The 24811-nt window shown below is 35.9% G+C and overlaps 1 protein-coding gene across 2 annotated transcripts; it reads right to left on the bottom strand.

Annotated features, from left to right (window-relative positions):
- Nucleotides 1-1617: 1617 nt before the first annotated feature.
- On the bottom strand, nt 1618-24584 carry fbxl4 (F-box and leucine-rich repeat protein 4). Of its 2 annotated transcripts, none has more exons than XM_056476054.1 (8): nt 24483-24584; nt 20515-20958; nt 18471-18807; nt 14184-14428; nt 11613-11826; nt 7340-7411; nt 5279-5591; nt 1618-2830 (listed from the first exon to the last, which is right to left on the bottom strand). In XM_056476054.1, the coding sequence occupies exons 1-8, from the start codon at nt 24539-24541 to the stop codon at nt 2667-2669; spliced, it is 1848 nt and encodes a 615-aa protein (XP_056332029.1). In that variant the 5' UTR covers nt 24542-24584; the 3' UTR covers nt 1618-2666. The 2 variants fall into 2 exon arrangements, with proteins under 2 accessions (XP_056332029.1, XP_056332028.1); XM_056476053.1 differs by having other exon boundaries at nt 20515-21131; nt 24483-24571.
- Between the last annotated feature and the right edge of the window lie 227 nt (nt 24585-24811).

The raw sequence follows: 24811 nt of genomic DNA, 5'->3' as shown, positions 1-24811 counted from the left end.
TTTTAATCTTCTTGCGTCATAATTATATGAATAAATAATTAACTATTATAAACAAATTCGCATTAATATGGAGGTAACCTAGTTAGAACACAACAAAACCCTTTTAAAGGTTTATTAGGTTTAGAAAAGCGTATTAAAAATGTAAACCAAAGATCCATGATTGGTAAATTTTTTATATTAGCAAATAAATTATTTTATAAACACAAGGTTAACCTAACTGCAAATTATTATCAAGCCTGTCTTTAAATTTAAAGACATTTAACCTTTATTTTCTCAATGGCGCACTAAAACAGTGTTTAGAAAGCTTGCTTGATGCTGAAATAAAATATTCTTCAAACTAGCTTATACAAAAGGTGTACATGAAAGAGAGAAGGTCAAATGCGTATAGTAAAACCACCATTGAAGCAGTGCATAGCCACTTCTAAATTACAGGGTCCAAAGGCAGAGGCAGACAGCGTTATTATGCTTTGTACTGCTGATCTATTTACAGGGGTGTAATGACAGTTTTCTGCGTGTACTGACTAGCAATAGTTGTATAGAAATCAAGAAATCGTTTCATCTAATTAACTGCATCCCTCCAGGTCCTCAGGGCACATTAGAGCTCCTCAGTCCATCATTAAGGCAGACATAAACAATTCATTACATCACTGTTAGTCCAATGAGACTGTCACTGCCGGATGCAATATTAATACACCGTTAACACTCTGAGGGATTAAGATCAGGGAAGTTTTTGACTTTCTGCTTGACCAAATTATTGCATTTCACAGTTGGAGATGAAGGACCTTAACCACCATTGACAAGTCCCCTGTAGTAAATTACGCAATTTGTTGCGATAAAAAATAAGATTTAGTGGTTATATTTTAGGCTGGTCTTACTTGCAAGTCTGATAGCGATCGTCAATGTCAAAATTACTGATCTGACCAATCAGATAAAAGCAGGCGGGGTATGTTGTCGACAAACAGAGCGTGATGCGGTGGTTAAACGTTGAAGGAGAGCGAGGTAAGGTAAAAAACCGAAATTGATCATATATAATGACAGTTTTATTCTAGATATTAAATGTTAATATCTCAAATGCTAACAATTTGTTCTAAAATTCCGTTTTACCTTATACGTAATTGCTTTAGGAGAGAAAAATATGTGCTAATATATTTAGCAACTATTTCAGTTGTACTCCACAATCAGAATTAAACTTGGAATATATATAAACATTTATAAAACCAAACATTATTTGTAACATTTTAAAACTAGGCGAGAAGGTCGCTTGTTCAAGTCCCAGGTCCAATTTATGTGTGGAGTTTGCATGTTCTCCCCGTGTTGGCGTGGGTTTCGTCCGGGTGCTTTGGTTTCCCCCACAGTCCAAAGATATAAGTGAAGTGAATAAACTAAAGTGGCCGTTGTGTGTGTGTGTGTGTGTGTGTGTGTGTTTTCCAGTACTGGATTACACATCTGCTGTCCTTATGCTAGATAAGTTGGCGGTTCATTCCACTGTGGCAACCCCTGATGAATAAAGGGACTAAGCCGAAGGAAAATTAATGAATAAATGAATTTTAACATTATTAGATCAAACAATTAGAGAAAACATGGCTGTTTAAAAAAAAAAAATTTAAAACACCAAAATATTAAGCCTCACTTTATTGAACCAAGACCTCATGACTGTCACTCTCAGATCTGAAATGATGCTAAAACTCTCCTGCTCTCGAACAGCATGAATTAATACAATATCCAAAATGACAAGAAAATCACTGTACAATTTAACATAAATAAAATAATGTTAGGTAACTTCAGTGTTTACATGGTGTGCTCAGTACGCTAGAGTAAAGTACAGGTAAGTCAGATCCAAACATTATTCTAAAAATGTGGCACTTAAAAAACTTTTACCAAAGAAAACAATAATCCTTGTTTTGATTTGAATAACTGTACACCTTTACAGAAAATACAGTACAATGCTATTAGTGTGTTTTTCAAAATTAAAAGAAAGAAAAAACCCTTTGGTTTAGGGTGATTTTGGCAAATCACAATTTTAGCATAGACAATATAGACAACCAGCACACACACACAAAGTACTTCTCTCTTGAAACCTAAGGCACAAGGATATGTCATCTACCAGTTATAGCATGCGCAAAAGTAAACGTCAAGTTTTGCAATAGAGAAAAGCTTATGTTTTGGTTTTGCCCTATTGTGTACAAGTGCATAAGAAGTCTCAACCCAAACTAGGTATTGCCACAAAAGATTTCTGTGCCCGTGATTCAAGTCAGTGTGGCCCTGAATTTATAATGGATCAATAAATAATCATAGTACACCATGTTACTATTTCACGACATCGATCTGACAACATTTAACAATGCAAATAAAACACTGAAACTGATACGCTAGGTTTAAAACAAAACCACTGGGTTGTAGTACAGCATACTACAAACGTCTCTCTCTCTCGCTCTGAAGACAAAAATAAAACCCTGAGATTAAGATCAAAAACTGAGGTCTGATGAAATTGTGAGATTCAATACATAGTGAGAGTGAGTGAGTGGAACATCCGTGACGTCTTGGAAGGGCAGTTCACAGCTCCTGCAGTTGAAGGCAGCGAGTTCACAGCACCAGAAAGCGCAAGGCTTCTTCCCGGGGTCTTAAACCCATCCTGTTCAGACACACTTTTTTTTTTTTTTTGAGTTTTACTGAGTGAAGCTTTTCTTGATGGACACATTCGGGAAAAGGCCACTGAGCTCCTGGACGAAGCGTGAGTCGATCTGTGAGCAGAAGGACACATCTAGAAGCTTCAGACGAGGACAACACTGCAGTAACTTCCTCAGAGAGGCTGAATTAACCATCCGCGTGCCTACAAACACAAGACAGAAGAGCTGAAGAGTTTTTACACAAAAACATTCCATCAACAACAGTTAAAATGACAACTGTTAGCACACAAGAAAACATTAAATTAGTGACATTAGCAATGTAACAAAACTAATTTGATATCAAAACAAATATCATTTTTTTATTCTTTATAAACAATGTTTTCAAATAATAATACATTTTTCATGAACACCAATTCAGTGTATTTACGGAGTAACTAGAGTAATACATGGTTGCTGAAAATTCAGCTTTGCCATCACCAAAAAAGAACAAACATTTGAAATATTATACACTCACCGGCCACTTTATTAGGTACACCTTACTAGTACCGGGTTGGACCCCCTTTTGCCTTCAGAACTGCCCTAATCCTTCATGGCATAGATTCAACAAGGTACTGGAAATATTCCTCAGAGATTTTGCTCCATATTGAAATTATGGCATAACGCAGTTGCTGCAGATTTGTCAGCTGCACATTCATGATGCGAATCTCCCATTCCACCACATCCCAAAGGTGCTCTATTGGATTAAGCTCTGGTGACTGTGGAGGCCCTTTGAGTACAGTGAACTCATTGTCATGTTCAAGAAATCTGTCTAAGATGATTCGCTCTTTATGACATAGCACGTTATCCTGCTGGAAGTAGCCATCAGAAGATGGGTATACTGTGATCATAAAGTGATGGACATGGTCAGCAACAATACTCAGGTAGGCTGAGGCGTTGATACGATGCTCAATTGGTACTAATAAGCCCAAAGTGTGCTAAGAAAGTATCCCCCACACCATTACACCACCACCACCAGCCTGAACTGTTGATACAAGGCAGGATGGATCCATGCTTTCATGTTGTTGATGCCAAATTCTGACCCTACCATCCGAATGTTGCAGCAATCATAACTCATCAGACCAGGCAACGTACTTCCAATCTTCTATTGTCCAACTTTGGTGAGCCTGTGGAATTGTAGCCTCAGTTTCCCGTTCTTAGATGACAAGAGTGGCACCCGGTGTGGTCTTCTGCTGCTGTAACCCATCCGCCTGTACGACGTGTTCAGAGATGCTCTTCTGCATACCTCGGTTGTAACTAGTGGTTTTTTGAGTTACTGTTGCCTTTCTATCAGCTCAAACCAGTCTGGCCATTCTCCTCTGGCATTAACAAGGCATTTGCGCCCACAGAACTGCTGCACACTGGATATTTTCTCTTTTTCTGGCCATTCTCTAAACCCTAGAGATGGTTGTGCGTGACAATCCCAGTAGATCAGCAGTTTCTGAAATCCTCAGACCAGCCCGTCTGGCACCAACAACCATGACACGTTTACAGTCACTTAAATCACCTTTCTTCCCCATTCTGATGCTCGGTTTGAACTGCAGCAGGTCGGATTGACCATTTCTACATGTCTAAATGCATTGAGTTGCTGCCATGTGATTGGCTGATTAGAAATTTGCTTTAACGAGCAGTTGGACAGGTTTACCTAATAAAGTGGCCAGTGAGTGTATAATAACATTACAGCTTTTATTTTAGTATTTTAGAACTTTAAAAACACAAAATTTTACTCGCTCCAAATTTTTTTACAGTTTATTCCAGAAAGTTACCGTCCAAACAGATAGCTTTTTTTGTTTGAATGTAAAATTCTAAATTGCAAAACAAAAAAACAATAATAATAACAATAAATAAATAATTATAAGCACTGCAGATAAGTACTAAAATGCTAATAATAACATTAATTTCTTATATCTTTATGATATATCTAATTAATTCTGGCACAAAATTTAAATAGATAATTTTGACTTATACAATGTAATGTTGGCCTTTACCTCAAATATACCCCTGCAACTTTAGTCTGGTTTTGTGGTTCAGGATCACATATATAAAATGACAAAATATGTAGAGTTGAAGTCAGAATTATTAGCACTTCTGTATATTGTCCCCCCAATTTCTGTTTAATGGAAAGAAGAAATTTATTTTAAATACACATTTCTAAACATAATAGTTTTAATAACTCATTTCTAATAACTGATTTCTTTTTATCTTTGTCATGATGACAGTAAATAACATTTTAATTTTTAATAATTTTATTTTACATAATATTTTATTATTTTTAAGAAGATACTAGTATTTGGCTTAAAAAGACATTTAAAGGCTCAACTAGGCAAGTTAATTAGGCAAGTCATTGTATAACAGTGGTTTGTTCTGTAGACAATTGAAAAAAATATTGCTTAAGGGGGCAAATACTGACCTAAAAGGGGTTGTAAAAAATTAAAAACTGCTTTTATTCAAGCGAAATAAAACAAATAAGACTTTTTCCAGAAGAAAAAATATTATAGGAAATACTGTGAAAAATCCCTTGCTTTGTTTAACATCATTTTGGGAATTTTTTGACTTCAACTGTATATATTAGAATTGTCCATTTTGATTTAATTGGGAAAAAAACAGCAGCTCACCCAGTATATCGAGGTGCTGCAGAGCGTTGCAGTTGGCGGCCAGCTCCTCCAGGTCTGTGTCACAGACAGTGCGGTTTGCGGTGAGGAAGAGTTTGCGCAGACGGGGTAAACTGCGGGCCAAGTGCTGGAAACAGCCGGAGCTGCTCTGAAGTGTGGAGCACCAGCCCAGATCCAGCTCCTCCAGCAGCCGGCAGCCTGAAACCAGCTCGGCCAGACCACGCTCACTCAAATTCCTGCAGCGCCACAGGTCCAGAGAACGCAGAGATCGACAGCGGGCACTCAGCATACTCACAACCACATCATAGTCTTCAATCTGTCAACAAACCACCACAATCAAACACTGAAGTTTCATAAAATAATACAAGCTGACAATCTTCTGCATCTAATGTGAATATCAATCGGCATATTTTAAACAAATATAAAGACTGGCTACTGGAACTTTGAGAGTCCAAAAACATTTACAGTCAAAACAACATTAATACATGAAGCATTTTGAAGTTAAATCATCAGTTTGTGCATAATATGTGGCAAATGATATGCGACAAGATATTTGTGCTCCAGATATACTCAGAATATTTGCAGAAGCTGTGGATTAAAACTAATAATGTAAAAGATGTTTCAGCAACAGATCAATTTTATAGTTTTAGAAACATCAGGGCATCATCTAGAGCAGGGGTGTCCAAACTCGGTCCTGGAGGGCCGGTGTCCTGCATATTTTAGTTACAACCCCAGTTAAACACACCTGAACCAGCTACTCAAGCTCTTTCTAGGTATACTAGAATCTTCCAGGAGGTGTGTTGAAGGAAGTTGGAGCTAAACTATGCAGGGCATCGGCCCTCCAGGACTGAGTTTGGACACCCCTGATTCTAGAGCCACAGGTATTCATTTAGTTTTGCCTGCAATTTTCTTTGAACCCTTTAAATGCTAATAGTAAGTAAATTGTCAGCCTTTTGGATCGTCTTTTGAATTTTCTTTTTAAAATAAGGGTATATCCTTTTAATATAATATCTGAGTTTATTAAACTTTTCAGTGTATTATTGTTATGATTAGAAATACACTTATCTTAATCATGCATATTATTTAGTACAGACAGTATGCACAGGTAAATTTTGAATATTTTTTTATAAATTTCTCAGTGAATATAGGTAATATTTGTTGGTGCCTTTAACCTCCTAGGGCTTGAGTGTCCACATATATGTGGACAGCAAATTTTAGCTCTTAAGTGGCTATTTAAAATACTTTGAATGTTTTTTATTTTGTTACAGACATACAGTGTCATCCTGCAACTGTTCTGCAGCATATGAAATGTCCCAAATACTATTTAACATGAGAAAAAAATTAGTTTTTACTCTCTGATAGTCAAAGCAAGTTTTTAAAAAAATTTCTACGTTAAATATACACTAAACAACATTCAGGAAAAAGTGTTTAATGTAAATTCGGACCACTAGTCCACATTATATGGACATCATTTTTCTCTAAAAGTACATCATATTAAAAGATGATAGTTAGATTTTTATTCTAATGAGGTTCCAATAAGCCCAAATAGCAAAGAGAAATAAAAAAAAGGCACGTAAAAAAGCACCTTGGGCCTTAAGAGCAGTATAAACAATATCTTAGTCGCCCAACATCTTTAGAAATAGAAAGAGAATTCATTTATATTTATCTGATATACTGTATTGCAAAAATAAATAAATAAAATAAACTACAAAATTGAAACTAAATTTTATATACATTTTTCCTACTTTAAAATTGTATTTAATATTTTTCCCTAACAATTTTAATATTGTAATGCACCCTGTGTGCCTCTCTAATATATCTAATAACATATATTAATTTTTGTTGCGGTGTTAGTGTACGCCATTTTCCTGCAAAACTTTTAATTCACTAGACACAATGCATTTATGATTTGATAACATATGCCAGAATTCAAAGCAAAATAGCATAACTGGCTGGCACATTCAAGTAGGTACAGGGGAGAGTTTATTCTCAGACTTATTGTGTGAACTGTGAATCAGCCATGTAAACCATCCAGGCATCAGTTCATCCATCCAGTAGACTCACCATAACACAGCTCCCCAGGTTGAGGTGTCTGAGCTCTGGGCAGAATGTAAGAATGCTCAATATGGCTGATTGCTGCATGTGGACAGAAAAAAAAAAAAAAAAAAATTGAAGAAAATAGCAATGATTAACACAAATGCTAACGAGAGAATACCATAACCTCCAATTCCAACACAATACATGATTACTTTTTGATTTAGTGGCTGTTTTGTATTCGTTTGTCTGACCTCATTTGTATATTTCAGTACAATCTGCTCATCCTCAATGAGTGGTATGGTTAGGGGTGGCGTTTGGAGACATTCCTCCTTTTAAAAATCATTTCCATATGACTGAACTGTAAGAATTCATATCAATTAGCTACTTTTCTGACACTTTGTTAATTATTGACATCCAATTGAGATGCCACATAAAGGAACACACATTTGATAACTGCAAATCAAAGACGACAACGTGTTTAACTACAAATAGACGTGTCAAAATTAAACTATTATATGAACTCACATTCTGGCAACACAACTGACACCGATACGTTTCAGAGATGAAAAAAGGTAGTTTTGACGTAAAACGCCAGAGCCATGAGGCCATCAGTAAAAGAAGGCAGTCATTGTTTTCATTATTGTGTTGAAATGAAACAGATGAAGACGGATGGCTTTGTGTGAATTAGTGGACAAGTGTTCTGTGCATATTTCCATTGTTGTTTACAGTGATGATGACTGAGGTGTGTTTGTGTGTATGTTTATGTGCTGTCTCCATCACTACAGAAACATTACACCTGCTGGAAGAGGCGCTCGTACAGTGCCAATGCTTATTCACTGTTAACCACACACGAAGGGACGGGACGAGACACAGATTACTGACACGTACTGATACACAGCATTGGTGAACAGCAGACTTACTGTTGTATTATCATTTACAAAAACAGGTAAATATAATGGATTTTAAAAAACCTGCTGGCACACAAGCATGTTTTCTTCTTTAATTCCCAAAATAGCTTGCTTTTTTAATGATGCCGTGTAAACAATAAACAAAGGCAGGCGATGTACGAAGCACACAACTTTTGTGGGAACAAAAAACCTGATGGATCTGTAACTGGTGATTTTGTCTTTGATGGTTAAACATTCAATATTACCAGTGTTAATAGGTTATTTAAAAAAAAGTAATAATTACTAATTACATCATTAAAATTGTATAAAAATCTTTTCTAATTACTCTGTCTGAAAAGTAACTCATTTACTAATGAAATGTAATTACTTGACTCAATACAAAAAATTCTTACAAATCCCAAAGCATATTGAATACAAATAAATCTTTTAATTCTTCAAATTTGATGGCCGTTTACATTTATTTTTAAAAATGAACACTTAGAGGTCCCGTGAAGGGCTTTGAAATGTGCAGTTTTATTCGATGTTTGACATTCTCAAATGAAACACGAAGAGAGGGTAAGACAGTGTAGCTCCTCCCTTTTTTATAAAACGGCCAATAGCGTTTTGCTTTTAGTGGTTCAGCTCAAGTGCATCAAATGCGAAGCGTCTTGAAGGGGGTGGGAAATGTCAGATACTAGAGAGCATGTGATTGGTCTCAATTTGATGAGAAAAAGAAGTATGACAGGGTATCCACGGGGTCTTAAAAAGTCTTAAATCTCAAAAGCTAAATTTTAGGCCTTAAAACTCTTAAATCCACTAAATGTTGTGTTGTAGGTCTTAAATCTTTTTAACAGGTCCTAATTTCCATTGTTCCTGTTTTATCCTTTGTTCATGTTTAGCTACCCAATCTGGCCATTAACACCCATACAATCACCAACAATTCTTGGTAAGGGTTAGAGGGGTTGTGAATGGACATATTTGAAAATTATAAAAAAATTCAAACTAAATTATTATTATTATTGTATTATTAAATGTAATAAATTTCAATAATTTTTGATAGGGCGGGTAAAAATCTTTTCTAACTGAGATATTCGAAAAACAATCTTTAGCATATATATATATATACCCGTATACATGTCTAAAATGTAATTCATAATGGCCTTAAAAATGTCTTTAAAAGTCTTAAAATTTAACTTGGTGAAACCTGCAGCACCCTGTGTGAGGTGTCAAAAAAAATCTGTTTTATATCTTCTAAACACAAATTTTGTCACTGTTGTGGAGCACACTAGCTTATAGATATAGATATCCTAAAAACTAACATTACTGATACTAACATCTAAAAAACTTTATTTTAATTTAATGGGACCTTTAAGAAATGTTAACCAAAACTCTAAATGTTTCAAACTCTGCTTCTCTGAACTGATTTATACAGAACTGTTAAATTGTAATTTGGTACTTTGTAACTAATTACACCCAACATTGCTTATTAACACAAAAACGTTGCCTAAACTGTGAAGAAAGACATAAATGTGAAAAAAAACTAAACTACATTTATCAAGCATCACATAGTCTGGATTTTAGAGAAGAATCTATAAAAACTATATGGAGAGATTTAAAAGTGTCTAAAAATAAAAATGAATGCTTAAAACATTCAAATTAAACTTTAAAAATAATATATTTTAATTTAAAAAATTCAATAAAACCTAATACTAATGAATAAATTATAGGTGTATCTCAATGAATATGAAATAACACTGGAGTAGTGTTCAAACATTAAACAAAACTCTAAATAATATTTCATGGAGAAATATGTTTTACAAACTAGGATGTAACTATAATAAAAAAATACTTTATATACCAATATAATACAAATATTTAGAGGTTTAAGTTCAGAATGAAATCATAAAACTTCAGGATCAGCATGTAAAACCACTCAAAATTTAGCTTCAAAAGTCAAAACTGTGATTCAGGAAACCTAGCATACACCAAAGAAAACATCCAGTATACATAAGTCAGAGCGTTGGTGTCTTTTTTGTTTGTTTTATATTTTTTGAACATTTACATCATATCCAATATTTAATTACTATTCTCAAGTATATTTTTTATTTTATTTCCTGCATTACAGTATTTTTAATTATATAAGATTAATTTAATACACATTTATTTTGTATTAAAAGTTATTGACACTTTAGAGTAAAAAAAATAGGGATGTGCTTAATATATTTAAAACTTTAGTAAGATTAATAACATATTTTTACAACATTATGTTTAAAAAAAAACTTAGCAAAAACTTTTAGAATTAGTTTCTTTTGTATTTAATTTTTAAAAACCTGAACTTGGGGAAAAAATTACATTAGATGCAGTGTACGATTAATACATTGCTGTTCAGGGGGGTCAACTTTTTCAGTAATGTTAGTTTGTGTAATACATGCTTCAGTGAATCAAATTAAAGGTTTTTATTTAAATGACATCTAACTTATTAATAAAATATATTTAAGTTTTCAGTGTTTTGTGGGATAGGCTATTTAGTGTATCCTGACCTGATCAGCTATTTTCGGCTTACTTTAGATCTTAGGTCAAACTTAATTCCTGAAGGGCCGCAGCTCTGCACAGTTTTGCTCCGACTCTAATCAAACACAGCTGATCCAATTAATCAAGGTGTTTAAGCCTACTAGAGACTATTAAGCAGGTGTGAGTTGGAGCTGGTTGGAGCTAAACTATGCAGAGCTGCTGCCCTCCAGGAATTGAGTTTGAGACCACTGCTTTAGGTCAAACTATACTATGCATCTAATTTGACTTTACTTTTAGGCTTTATGTCGAAACAAACACCAATTATATGAGAAATCAGTCATGTGAACTTTTACGGTGCTCTAAATCTGCCGGTTTTAGACTGTTGAATAACTTTTTCCTCACATGGACTGATTGGCGTGATTATGCATTCACAATGGTATGAACTGTTATAGGGGTAGTCAATTGAATAGCTGTTATTTTAATTATTAACATTATTATTTAAAATACAGATCTGAGTAAACATTTTCTCAAATTCAAAGTGACCCCCCCATACATCTTGTTTTGACATCCTTTAAGGGGGATCAAACCTCAATTAGTGAGGTCAACACCCGCCCCCACCCTAAGCCTCCCTGTAATTCGCACCTTGATTAGATGGTTTCCTTTAGATCAAGAACCCACAATTGAGTGCATTCCAGATACTTTTACCTAGTTTCAGAATTCTCATTTTAAATTTATTTTAAAGTTTTAGCATTTTGGTTGTGTGTTTTTGTCATTTTTGTGCATTTTTTTTGTCTACATAGATGTAATTTAAAAAAAAAAAAAAAAAAAAAAAAAAAAAACATTTTAGCAAATATTTCATGGACCCCAGAAAAATCAGTGATGAGCATTTCCTCACTTCTCACCTCAACTTTGGTGCGGTAGAGCACGAGCCTGCGCAGATGAGTGAGTTTGGCGATGTGATTGAAGGCCTGAGGTTGCAGACGGTCACAGGAAGCCAAATTAAGCTCCTGGAGGCAAGGACACGTCTGGGTGATCACTTCTAAACACGCTTCGGTCAGGAAATGACAGCACGACACCTCCAAACACACCAGACTAGCCCCACAGGCCTTCATAAAGCTGCAGAAAAAAAACACAATTACCTCACTTTTGGTAGATCAAAATAAGTTGATATACAGTTGGGGTCAGAATTTTTAGCCCTCCTGTTATATTTGAATTCTTTTATGTTTTCCCCAATTTCTGTTTAACGGAGAGAAGATTTTAACGCATTTTAAAAAAAATAGTTTTAATAACTCATTTCTAATAACTGATTTATTTTATCTTTGCCATGATGACGGTTATTGTTTAAGGTATTGTTCAAATAATGTTCAGGATACTAGTATTCCACTTAAAATGCAATTTAAAGGACTTGCTAGGTTAATCAGGCAAGTCTATATAACAATGGCAAATATATAACAATGGTTTATCTGTAGACAATCTAAATAAAATATTTCTAGAGGGGCTAATAATATTGACCTTAAAAATGGTTTAAAAAAATGAAAACGCTTTATTCTAGCATAAATAAAACACTTTCAAGAATTTCTCCAGAAGACAAAACATTATGGAAAACATCATTTGGGTAAATATTTAAACAAGAAAAAAAAATGCAGATAATTTTGACTTCAAATTGTATGTGCTGGGGTGTAAAAAGTTCTAAAAATAATATAAAATAAAGTTAAAGTACAGTGACTGAGTGAAGATTTTAGATGACAAGCATCTGAGCTAAAATTTGCTTACGTAAAAAGTACAGCTTTAAATTACACTTCAGAATTAAACAGTAAAGAATTAGAACGTGAGAGAAGTTATTTCTTCATGCATCACACATCTTCTAATGCAAAGTTAAATAAAATTTAATAAACATTAAATACAATAAAAATCATTTAATTAAAAAAATCAGACATACAAAAATGTATAATTAAATAGCAAATATACCGTATAGTAAAATTAATTAATTAATTAATTTTTAAATAACATAAATGTTATGTTTGGCACTTTTATAATATTTTTAAATATTAACTGAAAATGTGCATATTGTGCATATACTACCAATATTCAAATAAGGCACATATACAGATATATATTGATTTTTTATTTCATCTGAAGTAAAAAAAAAAAAAATTGTATTGTATAAAATGGGCATCACAGTGGTGCAGAGGGTAGCACGATCGCCTCACAGCAAGAAGGTTGCTGGTTCAAGCCCCAGCTGGGTCAGTTGGCATTTCTGTGTGGAGAAATTCTGTGTTCTCCCCGTGTTGGCATGGGTTTTCTTGGGTGCTCCGGGTTTCCCCACAGTCCAAAGACATACGGTATAGGTGAATTGAATAATCTAAATTGGCTGTAGTGTATGTGTGTGAGAAAGAGTGTGTATGGGTGTTTCCCAGTGGCTGGAAGGGCATCCACTGCGTAAAACATATGCTAAAATTAATTCCGCTGTGGCGACCCCTCAATAATAAAGGGACTGAGCCAAAAAGAAAATGAATGAATGAATGTATGTATAAAAGGAAAATTCTTTAAAAAAAAAAATTAAATTTGAAAGAAATGTCATTAATAGTTTACGGAAATAAATAAAAAAATACATTTTACTCAAGTATTATTATTTCGTAAGTAAATTATCCCTATCTGTATAACAAGTCGGAAGAGTTCGGTGCAAAAACACACATAACTTGTTCTTGCATGTTACGCATGCATGTTTGACTGTCCATTTACCATATATAACGTGCAGAAAATTTTATTAAATCAAAGTCTGAACACTTGCTTCTGCGTTTTGAGTAACGATCCTTCTCTCATGATGTCAGTTTGATGGCTTCAGTCACAATAACATGCCCTTCTTACTGTTAAGCCTCATTCCCACTATGAGCGACTCGCAGCAGCAAAGCGACAAGCAACTTCCGGCAACCTCCGTCTAGGCGAGCGTCAGCAATCGTTGGCTACCAGGTAGGCGTGTCAAGTGCCGTGACAACGTTGCAAATAAAGAGCGACTTTCTTGAGCAACAGCCAATAGGAGCACCAGTAGAGCTCACGTGATCCTCGCTCAGAGACCGGTTGTATTCTCCATGCTCTAGACCTACATAGACCTGTCTTTGCAGCAAGTTGCCACCCAGAGCGACAGGCAGCTACAAAGTTGCTGCTAGTGTGAATGAGGCATTAGTTTGCCACAAGTGAAAGATGTGCAAAAAGAAAGCCCGCCCCCTACTAAATATTAAATTTCAGTTGGAATTATATCAACATACTGAAACCAAAGTCTCAGTAACTTCCACTTCATGCAGACTTTAAACAAAACTCTGAGTAAAAAGTGTTTCCTTCTTCAGAAATGAACTCAAATAGAAGCACAAGCAGTCAGTCTTAATTGTAAATGAGAAAAATCCCCCCAAAACACTAGTCATGTACAGTAATGAACTAAAAATGTATATATGTGCATGAGAGGGTGTGCTGGTCACCTGCAGAAGCCGGCGGGCGTCACAGCTCCGCGGTTGCCCGTCCAGGACAGGTTGAGTCTCTGCAGAAGGGTACAGCGGCTCTGCAAGTGGCACAAGGAGGCATCTGTGAGCCGGGCCCAGTACGGCTGCAGGCTCAGCTGGATGTACTGCAGCGGGTCACAGCAGTGCTTGTGAAAGAGCTTGCAGCTTTGAGCCAGTCGACACAGGTCTGGGACTGGCAGATGACTCACGATCAGCTGGATGAGCTACAGTCAATCAAACAAACAAACAAACAAACACAAACAGTGACCCTCGGAGCACAGCATGCTAAATAGTGTTGTTTTGGATTAAAACAGTCACTTGTAAAGACAGAGGTATGAAGATCAGTCTTTAGTGCTGGGTGGTGTGACAATAAATATTGTGGCGAATATATTAGGTGGCTGTTGTTGAAGAATTCATAACACTGCAGGTTAAAGGTCCCACGAAATGCTTTGAAATGTTCATTTTTTATTCGATGCTTGATGTAATCTCAACTGAAACATTAAGAGAGGGTTTGACAGTGTAGCTCCTCCCCTTAATAAAAACAGCCAATAGTGTTTTGTTATTAATCACAGCTCTGCCAATGAAAGTGGATGAGCTTAAGCGAATCAAAAGTAAAGCGCCCTGAAGGGGGCGGGGCATGTTAGATACTAGAGCATTTAACTAATCATGATTTGATGAGGAAATGAAGGATGAGATGACATAAATAAACCATTGATCCATTTAGGCGGAAGTGACAAACTACAAGCTTTACATGCTTATTACAGTTTTATATCTTCTACATGCACATTTTTTTTACTGTTTTGGTGCGCACTAGCTTATAGATATCTTAAAAAAAAAAAAAAAAAAAAAACATTACTTCCTTTAAATGTGACCTTTAAGGCCCAGTCCCAATTCTACCCCTTAGCCCTTTCCCTTACCCTCTACCCCTCGTTTGGCACTTTCACGTGAAGGGGTAGAGGTGTCCCAATTCTCTTTAGCTTGAAGGCGTAGGGCTAAGGGAAAGGGCTAGATACCCCTCGAAACAGAGATTTTTCAGGACCACACTCGAAATCGAGGGGTAAGAAAATTTTCATTAAAGCGTTTGTGTTTTACCATCATGCTTAAAAAAATAATTAAAAAAACGCTCAAATAAAAAGTGCTAAATTTCACTATTTATAATCCATAATCATAACTCCTGTATAGCGGTCTCACAACATTCTGTCACTCAGTGACACTGGAATACCCTGTCAGAGAGATCTAGTGGCTGGGAATGACCTTTTACAGTGTCTGCTATAATGCTAATGTTGTTTTCATGTGTTTACATAGATGAATATGGCCACGATGTAAATACACAGTACAGTCATGAGCTTGTTGCCACATTATATTGTTACGATAACATGATATATGCCTTCAGTGAATTCCTGAAGATGAATACCAAAAAATAAACGCAACTGGAATAACTACAGCAGTCACGATCATGGATCTCATATGAAGCAAGAGCTTGCGATGACATATGATGTCGTGTGCAGGTGCAGTTGTGGCGTCCCATTTCTTAGGGGTAAATTTTGAAGCCCTTCCCCTTCACACTGTTTCAAGGGCCAAGGGGAAGGGGTAGGGGTACAAAAATAAAATTGGGATTGGGCCTAAGAAGTTAAGTGCAACTGTGATAAAAATCATGCAGGAATGAGAAAAAATTAAGAGAAGAATTTTATATTTAAAAAAGGTTATAGGGGCTAATAAGCTGAGGAAAATATTCAGGTAAATGTAGTTATTTAAAGGAAACAGTTGAATGCGTGTCAGCATATTAGATCTGTGCATCAAGTCTTCAAATGATAGCCTAGGGTTCCCACTGCTGTCTATGTCATTAAAGGGTCACGAAAGAGCAAAACACATGTTTTGAGATGTTGACAGTCATATATATGTCCCACGTTGCTAAAAACACTATTAGGACACATATATTTCCCTAAAAAGTGAAAATGAGTTGTTCTTGCATTGTTTTGAGCAAATTCATTCTTCCAGTGTGAAAATAAATTTTGAAGCTGCGTCACAGCCATGAGATCATTGTGTAAATTCCAGTGTGGAGAGTGGATGTCTGTACTGGCCGGTACAAAGTGACGTCTTTGAGGTTTCAGCAATAATTCAAGAGAAAGACTTGGTTTGAAGCAATCAGCGCACTCAATTGTGAATGAGGTGCAACTTCATTATTATGCATGATATAGCTTACTGTTTTTACCCATTACAGTGTTCAGATGGCAGCGAGATGCCACATTGTGTTGCCAACCATAATTAAAACAAGTGGAAGAAGAAGAATTGTTCAGAGACATGGGTCGTTAATGTTGCGTTTATAAATGTGCTGCAATGAAGGTTTTGTTTCCATCTTCCCGTGATCGAGCACCGATTGCATGTGGGCCCACATTTGTGGATTACAGTGGTCTGCTAACACGCAACAAAAATATGTTTGTAGGGAACATTTTTTACCCGAGAGCTTTTCGCATCTGGAAATGTTGAAATCCGAATTTGCCGCTCGTCTTCTTTTAAAAAAAGACGCGGTTTCAGTTTGTGTTGATTGTCCTGTCTCTACACATTTGGTAAGTGTGTGTGTGATCAGTGTTCTTTGTTTGTATCTTCAGATGGCAAAGTTATTTAGTATCATCAGCAGTACTCTTTCAGTTTTTAAAGACATACCTTAGTCAAAATGATTTAGTTACTAAGTTTACAGTACATTAATATCACTACAATACTATGGACTGAAAGATCTGCTTCCAGGATCAACAAAAGAAAAAGACAGCATCACTCACTGCTCTCAAATAAATAACTTTAATAAGAATCCATTGCAGTAGGCTATAATGTTTTTTAATATAATTTTATTTTTCATTAAATATTAAATCTACTTTAACAGAAGTAGTACATTATTTAATGTCTATGTTTTTGTGCTGTTTTATTTGTGCTATGGTTTGCAATTTGCTAATGGGATCTTATTTTATTTATAATTATGATTTTATTTTACAAAGATTATATATATATATATATATATATATATATATATATATATATATATATATATATATATATATATATATATATATATATATATATATATATATAACATAATAGTTTTAATAAATCATTTCTTATAGCTGATTTATTTTATCTTTGCCATGATGACAGTAAATAATATTTGACTAGATATTTTTCAAGACACTTCTATACAGCTTAAAGTGACATTTAAAGGCTTAATTAGGTTAATTAGGTTAACTAGGCAGGTCAGGGTAATTGTGCAAGTTATTGTATAAGGATGGTTTATTCTGTAGACTATCAGAAAAAATGTAGCTTTAAGGGGCTAATAATTTTGACCTTAAAATGTTTTTTGAAAAATTAAAAACTGCTTTTATTGTAGCCAACATTACAAATAAGACTTTCTCCAGAAGAAGAAAAATATTATCAGACATACTGTGAAAATGTACATGCTCTGTTAAACATCATTTGGAAAATATTTTTAAAATAATTCAAAGGGGGGCTAATAATTCTGACTTCAACGGTGTGTATGTACATATGTATATATGCATATATATGTGTGTGTGTGTATGTGTATGTGTATGTGTATGTGTGTGTGTGTGTGTGTGTGTGTGTGTGTGTATGTATATATATATATATATATATATATATATATATATATATATATATATATATATATACACACACACACACACACACACGTATATAGTAATGCATGTGTTTTATTTTATTTTGCCAACATCTCTCTCTACTCTGAAGACATTTATTGAGGTACAGGTTATTGTTTTTGATACTTGCACTGTTGTGAGTGAACAATAGTTTGAGTGTAAAGCCAAGTATCAGTTAACAGATAATGGCCAGATAATGTTTCAGAAACACATTTGTGTTTGCTCTAACGTGACTGTGAGGGTGACAGTGGTTTGGGCTGGAGATCTGAGCTGTGTGCAGGTAATTAGGGGTTACGAATTGGAAAGGTATTTTTAAATTACAGTAAAATGGTCTCTAATTATTCTGAAGAAGACCCACTGCAAACCACACAAGTCCTGGCTTGAGAAAACAGACCAAATTACATCTATTATTCTTCTATATCTGTCTGACACGCTGAAGATTTCAACACTCTGTGGTCCAGCTTGTGCTGTTATCCACAATCCTTGAACATGATCTTTGTTACCTGGCCAACATGCCATTTATTAAACATGCTGATGGTATGAAAAACAAATATACCAAAACTGTTCATCTAATGAGTAAATAGCATGAGTTTCCATTGCTTACCTCATAAGGGAGTCTGTCAAAGTGTCCGTTGGCCAGACTCTGCCTGTTCTCTGCAGTCGAGCGGCAGCACAAGCCTCCTGCTTCGCTGATCTCCTCTTCACTGTCACTCAGATCATTGATGTCAATGACCGGGATCTTATAGAGGGCCAGGATGGGTCTCTCTCGAACTCCTCGCAGGATCACTGCATCCAGCTCAGTGTAGTAGTCCAGCAGAGAGCTGTTGACCTCCAGGCGCAGCAGGTTGGTGGTGAAGCTGATCTGCTTGATGTTGGGGGAGAACTGGCGAGCTTGAGGGGTCAAAGCCTTGTTGGGTTTGCCGGACCACAGAACCTCCCACCTGTAAAACATACAACATCATGAGCTACACTCAAACACTGAGATCTGAGATAGAGTTATTCTGTTAAATGTTATAAAACAGTAGAGAGTTGTATGAAAGCAATTGATGCATGTCCAAAATCATTTGCAATTTGTTGGAAGGACTGAGAAACTGCTACTATGATGTGCACAAATGAATAATTGTTTTGAGGAATTCATTAACTGTTGTGCAAATGTAAATAGTGTTATGTAAAATGTACCAAAGCAACTGAGAAAAACTGTAAATAGACAATTTTGTCAAATGCAGCTTTATCATATGATCATTTTAGAGACCACTGCCCAGCAGCAACATGAAACTAAATCCCAGCGACTCGTTTTATAAGTCTACGCATAACTCAAATATCATCATTATATAATGGTTTCATTTTTGGAACCATGTGAACTTTGTTTGTCCACAAGGTGTGAACCCTTAACTGGCAAACCGTTTCACAGTTTCAAAACACAAAAACTACACACAAATAATAGGCACCTGTGTTAATAAGCTTAAGTGTGAAGCCACCTTTCCACTGCACATGACATTTGGACACGACTGTGGCAGTTGCACAGAATTTTCAGTTTAGTCGTGCACCATAAGAGAAGCCGATTCTAGCAGTGTCCGAAATAAAGGAGTGCAAAAACAAGAGCCTTTATTCTCTGTGCGTTCACCACGGTTGAATGAATAAATACTAGAAATTCATAGACCACAAAAAATTTTGGAGGGAATATGGAGACAACATAAAAGAATATTTTTTATTACCGGTACTCATTTATGAATAGAAATGTTTTTTAATGTAGACTTTTTTTCTGATTCAAAAAAATAAGAAAAAAATTACTATTTCTCATCTCACGTGCACGTACCTGCTTGGACAACAATGAAATAAATCACATCCGGTCGACCGGTCGCATAAAGTCTAGTCTCAAATATTCAACATATCCACAACTCAAATCGGATCCGAATTTTCCACATACGCAGATGATCGGAACTCTATCCAGCTCCTGGACAACATTGGAAATGAATGACTTCCGGTCTGTCGCTTGTCGTGTGCAGTGGAACGGCGGCTTGAGGCAAATATGAAATATGAAAATATGCAAATATGAAAATTTACTCACTATTTACTCACCCTCAAGTGGTTCCAATCCTTTCTGAGATTCTTCTTTTGGGTTGAACACTGAAGAAGATATTTTGAAGAAAGCTGAAAACCTGTAACCACTGACTTCCATAGTTGGAAAAACAAATACCTTAACAGCTAATGCTTTCATATTAGCTTCTTAAGATTAGCAGGGGAGTCTCCAGATCACATGAACATTAAGCATGCATGAAGATGCGGTTAAATCAAGGAATTACTGGGTTTAATAATCGTCATCTTCGATTTGCTTTCTAATACAAGCAACATAACTACCAAGGTGGTAAAAATAAAATGTAAAGGTACAATGTGATTGAAAAAAACTGTTGCTCTCCCCACCTCTCACTATGGAAGTCAATGGTTACTTTCTTCAAAATATCTTCTTTAGTGTTCAACAGAAGAAAGAAAGTCAAACAGGTTTGGAACAGATGAAGGTTGCTGGAAATAATGATGACAGAATTTTCAGTTTTGGGTAAAACATAGCTTTACTATATCCATAAGGGGGATTAGAACCAACAACCTTTCGATTACAAGAACAGCTCTTCATCTCACATCCAACACTGTACCTCACATCAGTCGGTGGGTTCTGGGAGAAAGGGTTGAGCGAGCATGCCATGATCTTGACAATAGCTCCAGGATGGTAGGTCTCCAGCACCTCCACCGCTGTGGGATAGACAGGCTCCTCGAAGGCCAGTTCCAGGTAGTCCTGGCTGTGGAAACTGGGTGGCGTGCGGCGGAACCGAGGCGTAGAGCTGATACACTGCTCCCACCAGCTTCCATAAGTGCGAAACACAGCGGTTTGAGTGAAGTCTCCTGAGCTTGGGTACACGTTAGGCACTCCTGCCAGGTTCCACATGGTGTAGGACATGCTGTTCTCACTGCCGTAGTGAGAGCTGAAGTCCAGGACCTCCTTGCCATACTGCTCAACCTCCACAGTCACGGGCAGCGCTGAACGTTGACCCAGCTCCACCGCCCGTCGGCTACCCAACGCCTCGCTGCGCGTCCCGCTCCTGGAGCGCCGCCGGAGACAGATATAGTAAAACATGCTGAGAAGGGTTAGCATAGGAAACATGGAGCAGCAGGGCTGGGTTTGAGTCAGGAAGCACAGCCTGCGTCTCTTCCCTGCACTGTAGCACGACAGGCTCTATACAGCACAGGCTATAGGCCAAGCCGCATGCATGACCTGTGGGTTATAGAGAAACAAACACGCACACAAACATCACACAAGATTGTGAGAACACTACAAAGGAGATCAGTATGAGCCTCAATCAGGAAACACAAATCATGTATGAACACTCTTGAACACTACTGGTCAAAATTTTGGGGTCAATAGGATTTTTAAATGTTTTAAAATAAGCTTCTCCTGCTCACCAAGGCTGCATTTATTTAATCAAAAATACAGTAAACATTGTACAATTGTGAAATGTTATTGCGCTATAAAATAACTGTTCAAAAGTAGTTTATCATTTAATTTAATCATTTATTCTAGTGAGTTTAAAGATACATTTTCAGCTTCATTACTCCAGTCTTCAGAGTCCCATGATCCTTCAGAAATGACTCTAATATTAATTATCATTATTATTATTATTATTATTAATGGTAATAGTATTAAAAGCAATAATGACTGGAGTAATCATTTCATTTGAAACTACATACAATAAGAAAGCAGTTATTTTAAATTTTAATACAAATTTAACAATTTAACTTTCTTTTTTTTTACATTTAATAAATGCCGCCTTAATGAACAGAACAATTTTCTTAAAAAAAAAACATAAAAAAAATACCAAAGGATTTTAATGTAGTGTATTAATGAAAAATACGCTGGGTTGTTGCACTTGTGTTTCACAAATGAGGCCAAATCAGCAATAGTTTAAACAAAATAAGTATAACACATCTAAATTATAGACTTGCACCATCTTATATGTTTGAATGAGAAAATAAAGATTATGGGAAGGCTCACACGGAATCTGTGCACACAGAAACCTCAGATTTTTATCCCTTCATTGAGTCTATGTATTTACTTGTGTAAATGTATGTAAATTTATAATTATTCAGTTTTAAAATGAATTTTACTACTATTATTGTGATATAATAATAGTAATATTAAAATGTTCGTATGATTTGTTTACAATAAAGTTTGTAAAGTCATATTTTCTAGCTTTTAGTAGATGTATTATTTGAGTGACTTGCTTTGTTTACCAAATATGTGGATTTAATTGGATTTGGATTGTAAACATTAAATAAACGTTTAAAATGTTTTATTTTTTATTTCATATGTTAAGTTTTTAGTTACGATACTCCTAAAATCATTCCGCATAAATCTGCAGATTCTTTACAACATTTTCTGCAGAAAAAGCGAAAAATGTCCACAGGTTCTGTCTGGCCCTACTTATGGGTTAACGGATTCATTATTTCACACCTGTTTGTGCAAAGAATATCCACAGCAGGATTATTATTGTGAACTAAAAATAAATTATTCATTTACTGAATTAGATAAAGCTTAATTTTTTACACACAAGCATACACATAAATACATATATATAATACAGTGCATCCGAAAGTATTCATAGCACTTCACTTTTTCCACTTTTTTATGTTACAGTCTTATTAAAAAATGGATTAAATTCATTTATTTCCTCAAAATTCTACACACAATACCCCATAATGACAATGTGAAAAAATATTTGTTGAAATTGTTGCAAATTTATGACAAATAAAAAACCTAAAAAAATCACATGTACATAAGGATTTACAGCCTTTGCTCAATACTTTGTTGATGCACCTTTGGCAGCAATTACAGCCTCTGGTCTTTTTGAATATGATGCCACAAGCTTGGCACACCTGTCTTTGGGAATTTTTGGCCATTCCTCTTTGCAGTACCTCTCAAGCTCTATCAGGTTGGATGGGAAGTGACGGTGTACAGCCATTTTCAGATCTTTCCAGAGATGTTTAATAGGATTTAGATCTGGGCTCTGACTGGGCCACTCAAGGACATTCACCGAGTTGTTGTGAAGCCACTCTATTGATATTTGGCAGTGTGCTTTGGATCATTGTCCTGTTGGAAGATTCCATTTCCGCTTCCGTCTGGCCACTCTCCCATACAGGCCTGATTGGTGGATTGCTGCACAGATGGTTGTCTTTCTGTAAGGTTCTCCTCTCTCCGCAGAAGAACGCTGGAGCTCAGACAGAGTGACCACAGAGTGACCAATAGGGCCCTTCTCCCCGATCACTCAGCTTAGATGGCCGGCCAGCTCTAGGAAGAGTCCTGGTGGTTCCAAACATCTTCCACTTACAGATGATGGAAGCCACTGTGTTTATTGGAACTTTCAGAGCAGCAGAAATTTTTCAGTAACCTTCCCCAGTCTTGTGCCTCGAGACAATCCTGTCTCGTAGGTCTACAGACAATTCCTTTGTCTTCACGCTTGGTTTGTGCTTTGGCATGCACTGTCAACCCTGGGACCTTATATAGACAGACGTATGCCTTTTCAAATTATGTCCAATCAACTGAATTTACCACAGTTGAACTCCAATTAAGCTGCTGAAACATCTCAAGAATGATCAGAGGAAACTGAATGTACCTGAGCTCAATTTAGAGCTTCACGACAAAGGCTGTGAATACTTCTGTACATGTGATTTTTCAGGTTTTTTATTTTTAATAAATTTGCAACAATTTAAAAAAAAAAATAAAAAAATCACACTGTCATTATGGGGTATTGTGTGTAGAATTTTGAGGAAATAAATGAATTTAATCCATTTTGGAATAAGGCTTTAACATAAAAAATAATGTGGAAAAAGTCAAGCGCTATGAATACTTTCCGGATGCACTGTATATTCGTTTAATCCACGAACAGGCAAACAGCATGCCATAAAGTGTAAATTACTTTTCATAAACTGTATCTAATTTCTGCCATGAACCATTCAGTCTAACAGCAACTTCTTCCTGCTGAGAAAGATTCATAAGAATAACGACTTGTCATTTCTTTGTTCTTGTTAAGCATTACATTTTGACAAGCGCTCCTTCACTTCCAATAACTGTACATTCAGTTGTTTTAAGCCAAAACGGTCAAATTACACTATGCAATTAACGTTAATGACTTTACGTCAAAATAAAATTGTAGCCAGTCAATATGAACAGTGACCAAGCATAGCTAGTTAAAGAAATAGCCCACACTAAAATATTTAGTTTAACGTAATTTAGAATTCAGATCAGAATTTCAAAAATCATTTACACACATTTATTCAGGCTTTCTCAAATAAAGGAGAGTAATGTTAATTTTTTTGGATCGAACTGTTGCTTTATTGTTAGCCTGAAAGCTGTTGTGGATTACTACTAGCCCTGTCATCAACATATAGTTAGTTTTGAGGCATATCTGGCGTTTGTTTTTTGATCGAAACGTTTCAAATGTAATCTGAAAAGAGGAACTGTTAGCGATGAGCTATAGAGTTCATCAGGCTGGGTTAAGAATCGGCTGAATATTAACGCAGGCTGTCATGCCACACCGCACTGACGAACTTACAAACACCGACAACTTACAGGTGATGCAATGGTGTGTTGGAGTGTTGTGCTGAGTGTGTCCTGCGCTCTCGATCCATCTCTCACTGCTGCTGTCATTGCTCGCACATTCCTCACTGTTCACGCCGAATATAAACATCCGCTTCACCTCCGCGCAATGCATCATGGGAAGTGGAGTTTTGCCACCACACGACACCCAAAATAATGTTTTTTTCTTAAACTCTAATAATTCTATTTGAGCTTAAACATTTCTTACCTAAATCTGGGGCTTACAATAGAGTAAAATTTGGCGTTTTGGCCAGGCTATTTTCGCTTCATACAATATGTAATTAGCTAAACCAACCTTTCAA

This window comes from Danio aesculapii, chromosome 16 (assembly GCF_903798145.1).
Source record: "Danio aesculapii chromosome 16, fDanAes4.1, whole genome shotgun sequence".
In the NCBI taxonomy this organism is placed as follows: domain Eukaryota; kingdom Metazoa; phylum Chordata; class Actinopteri; order Cypriniformes; family Danionidae; genus Danio; species Danio aesculapii.
The sequence above is the reverse complement of the archived record's forward strand: the minus strand, read 5'-3'. Positions and strand labels throughout refer to the sequence as shown.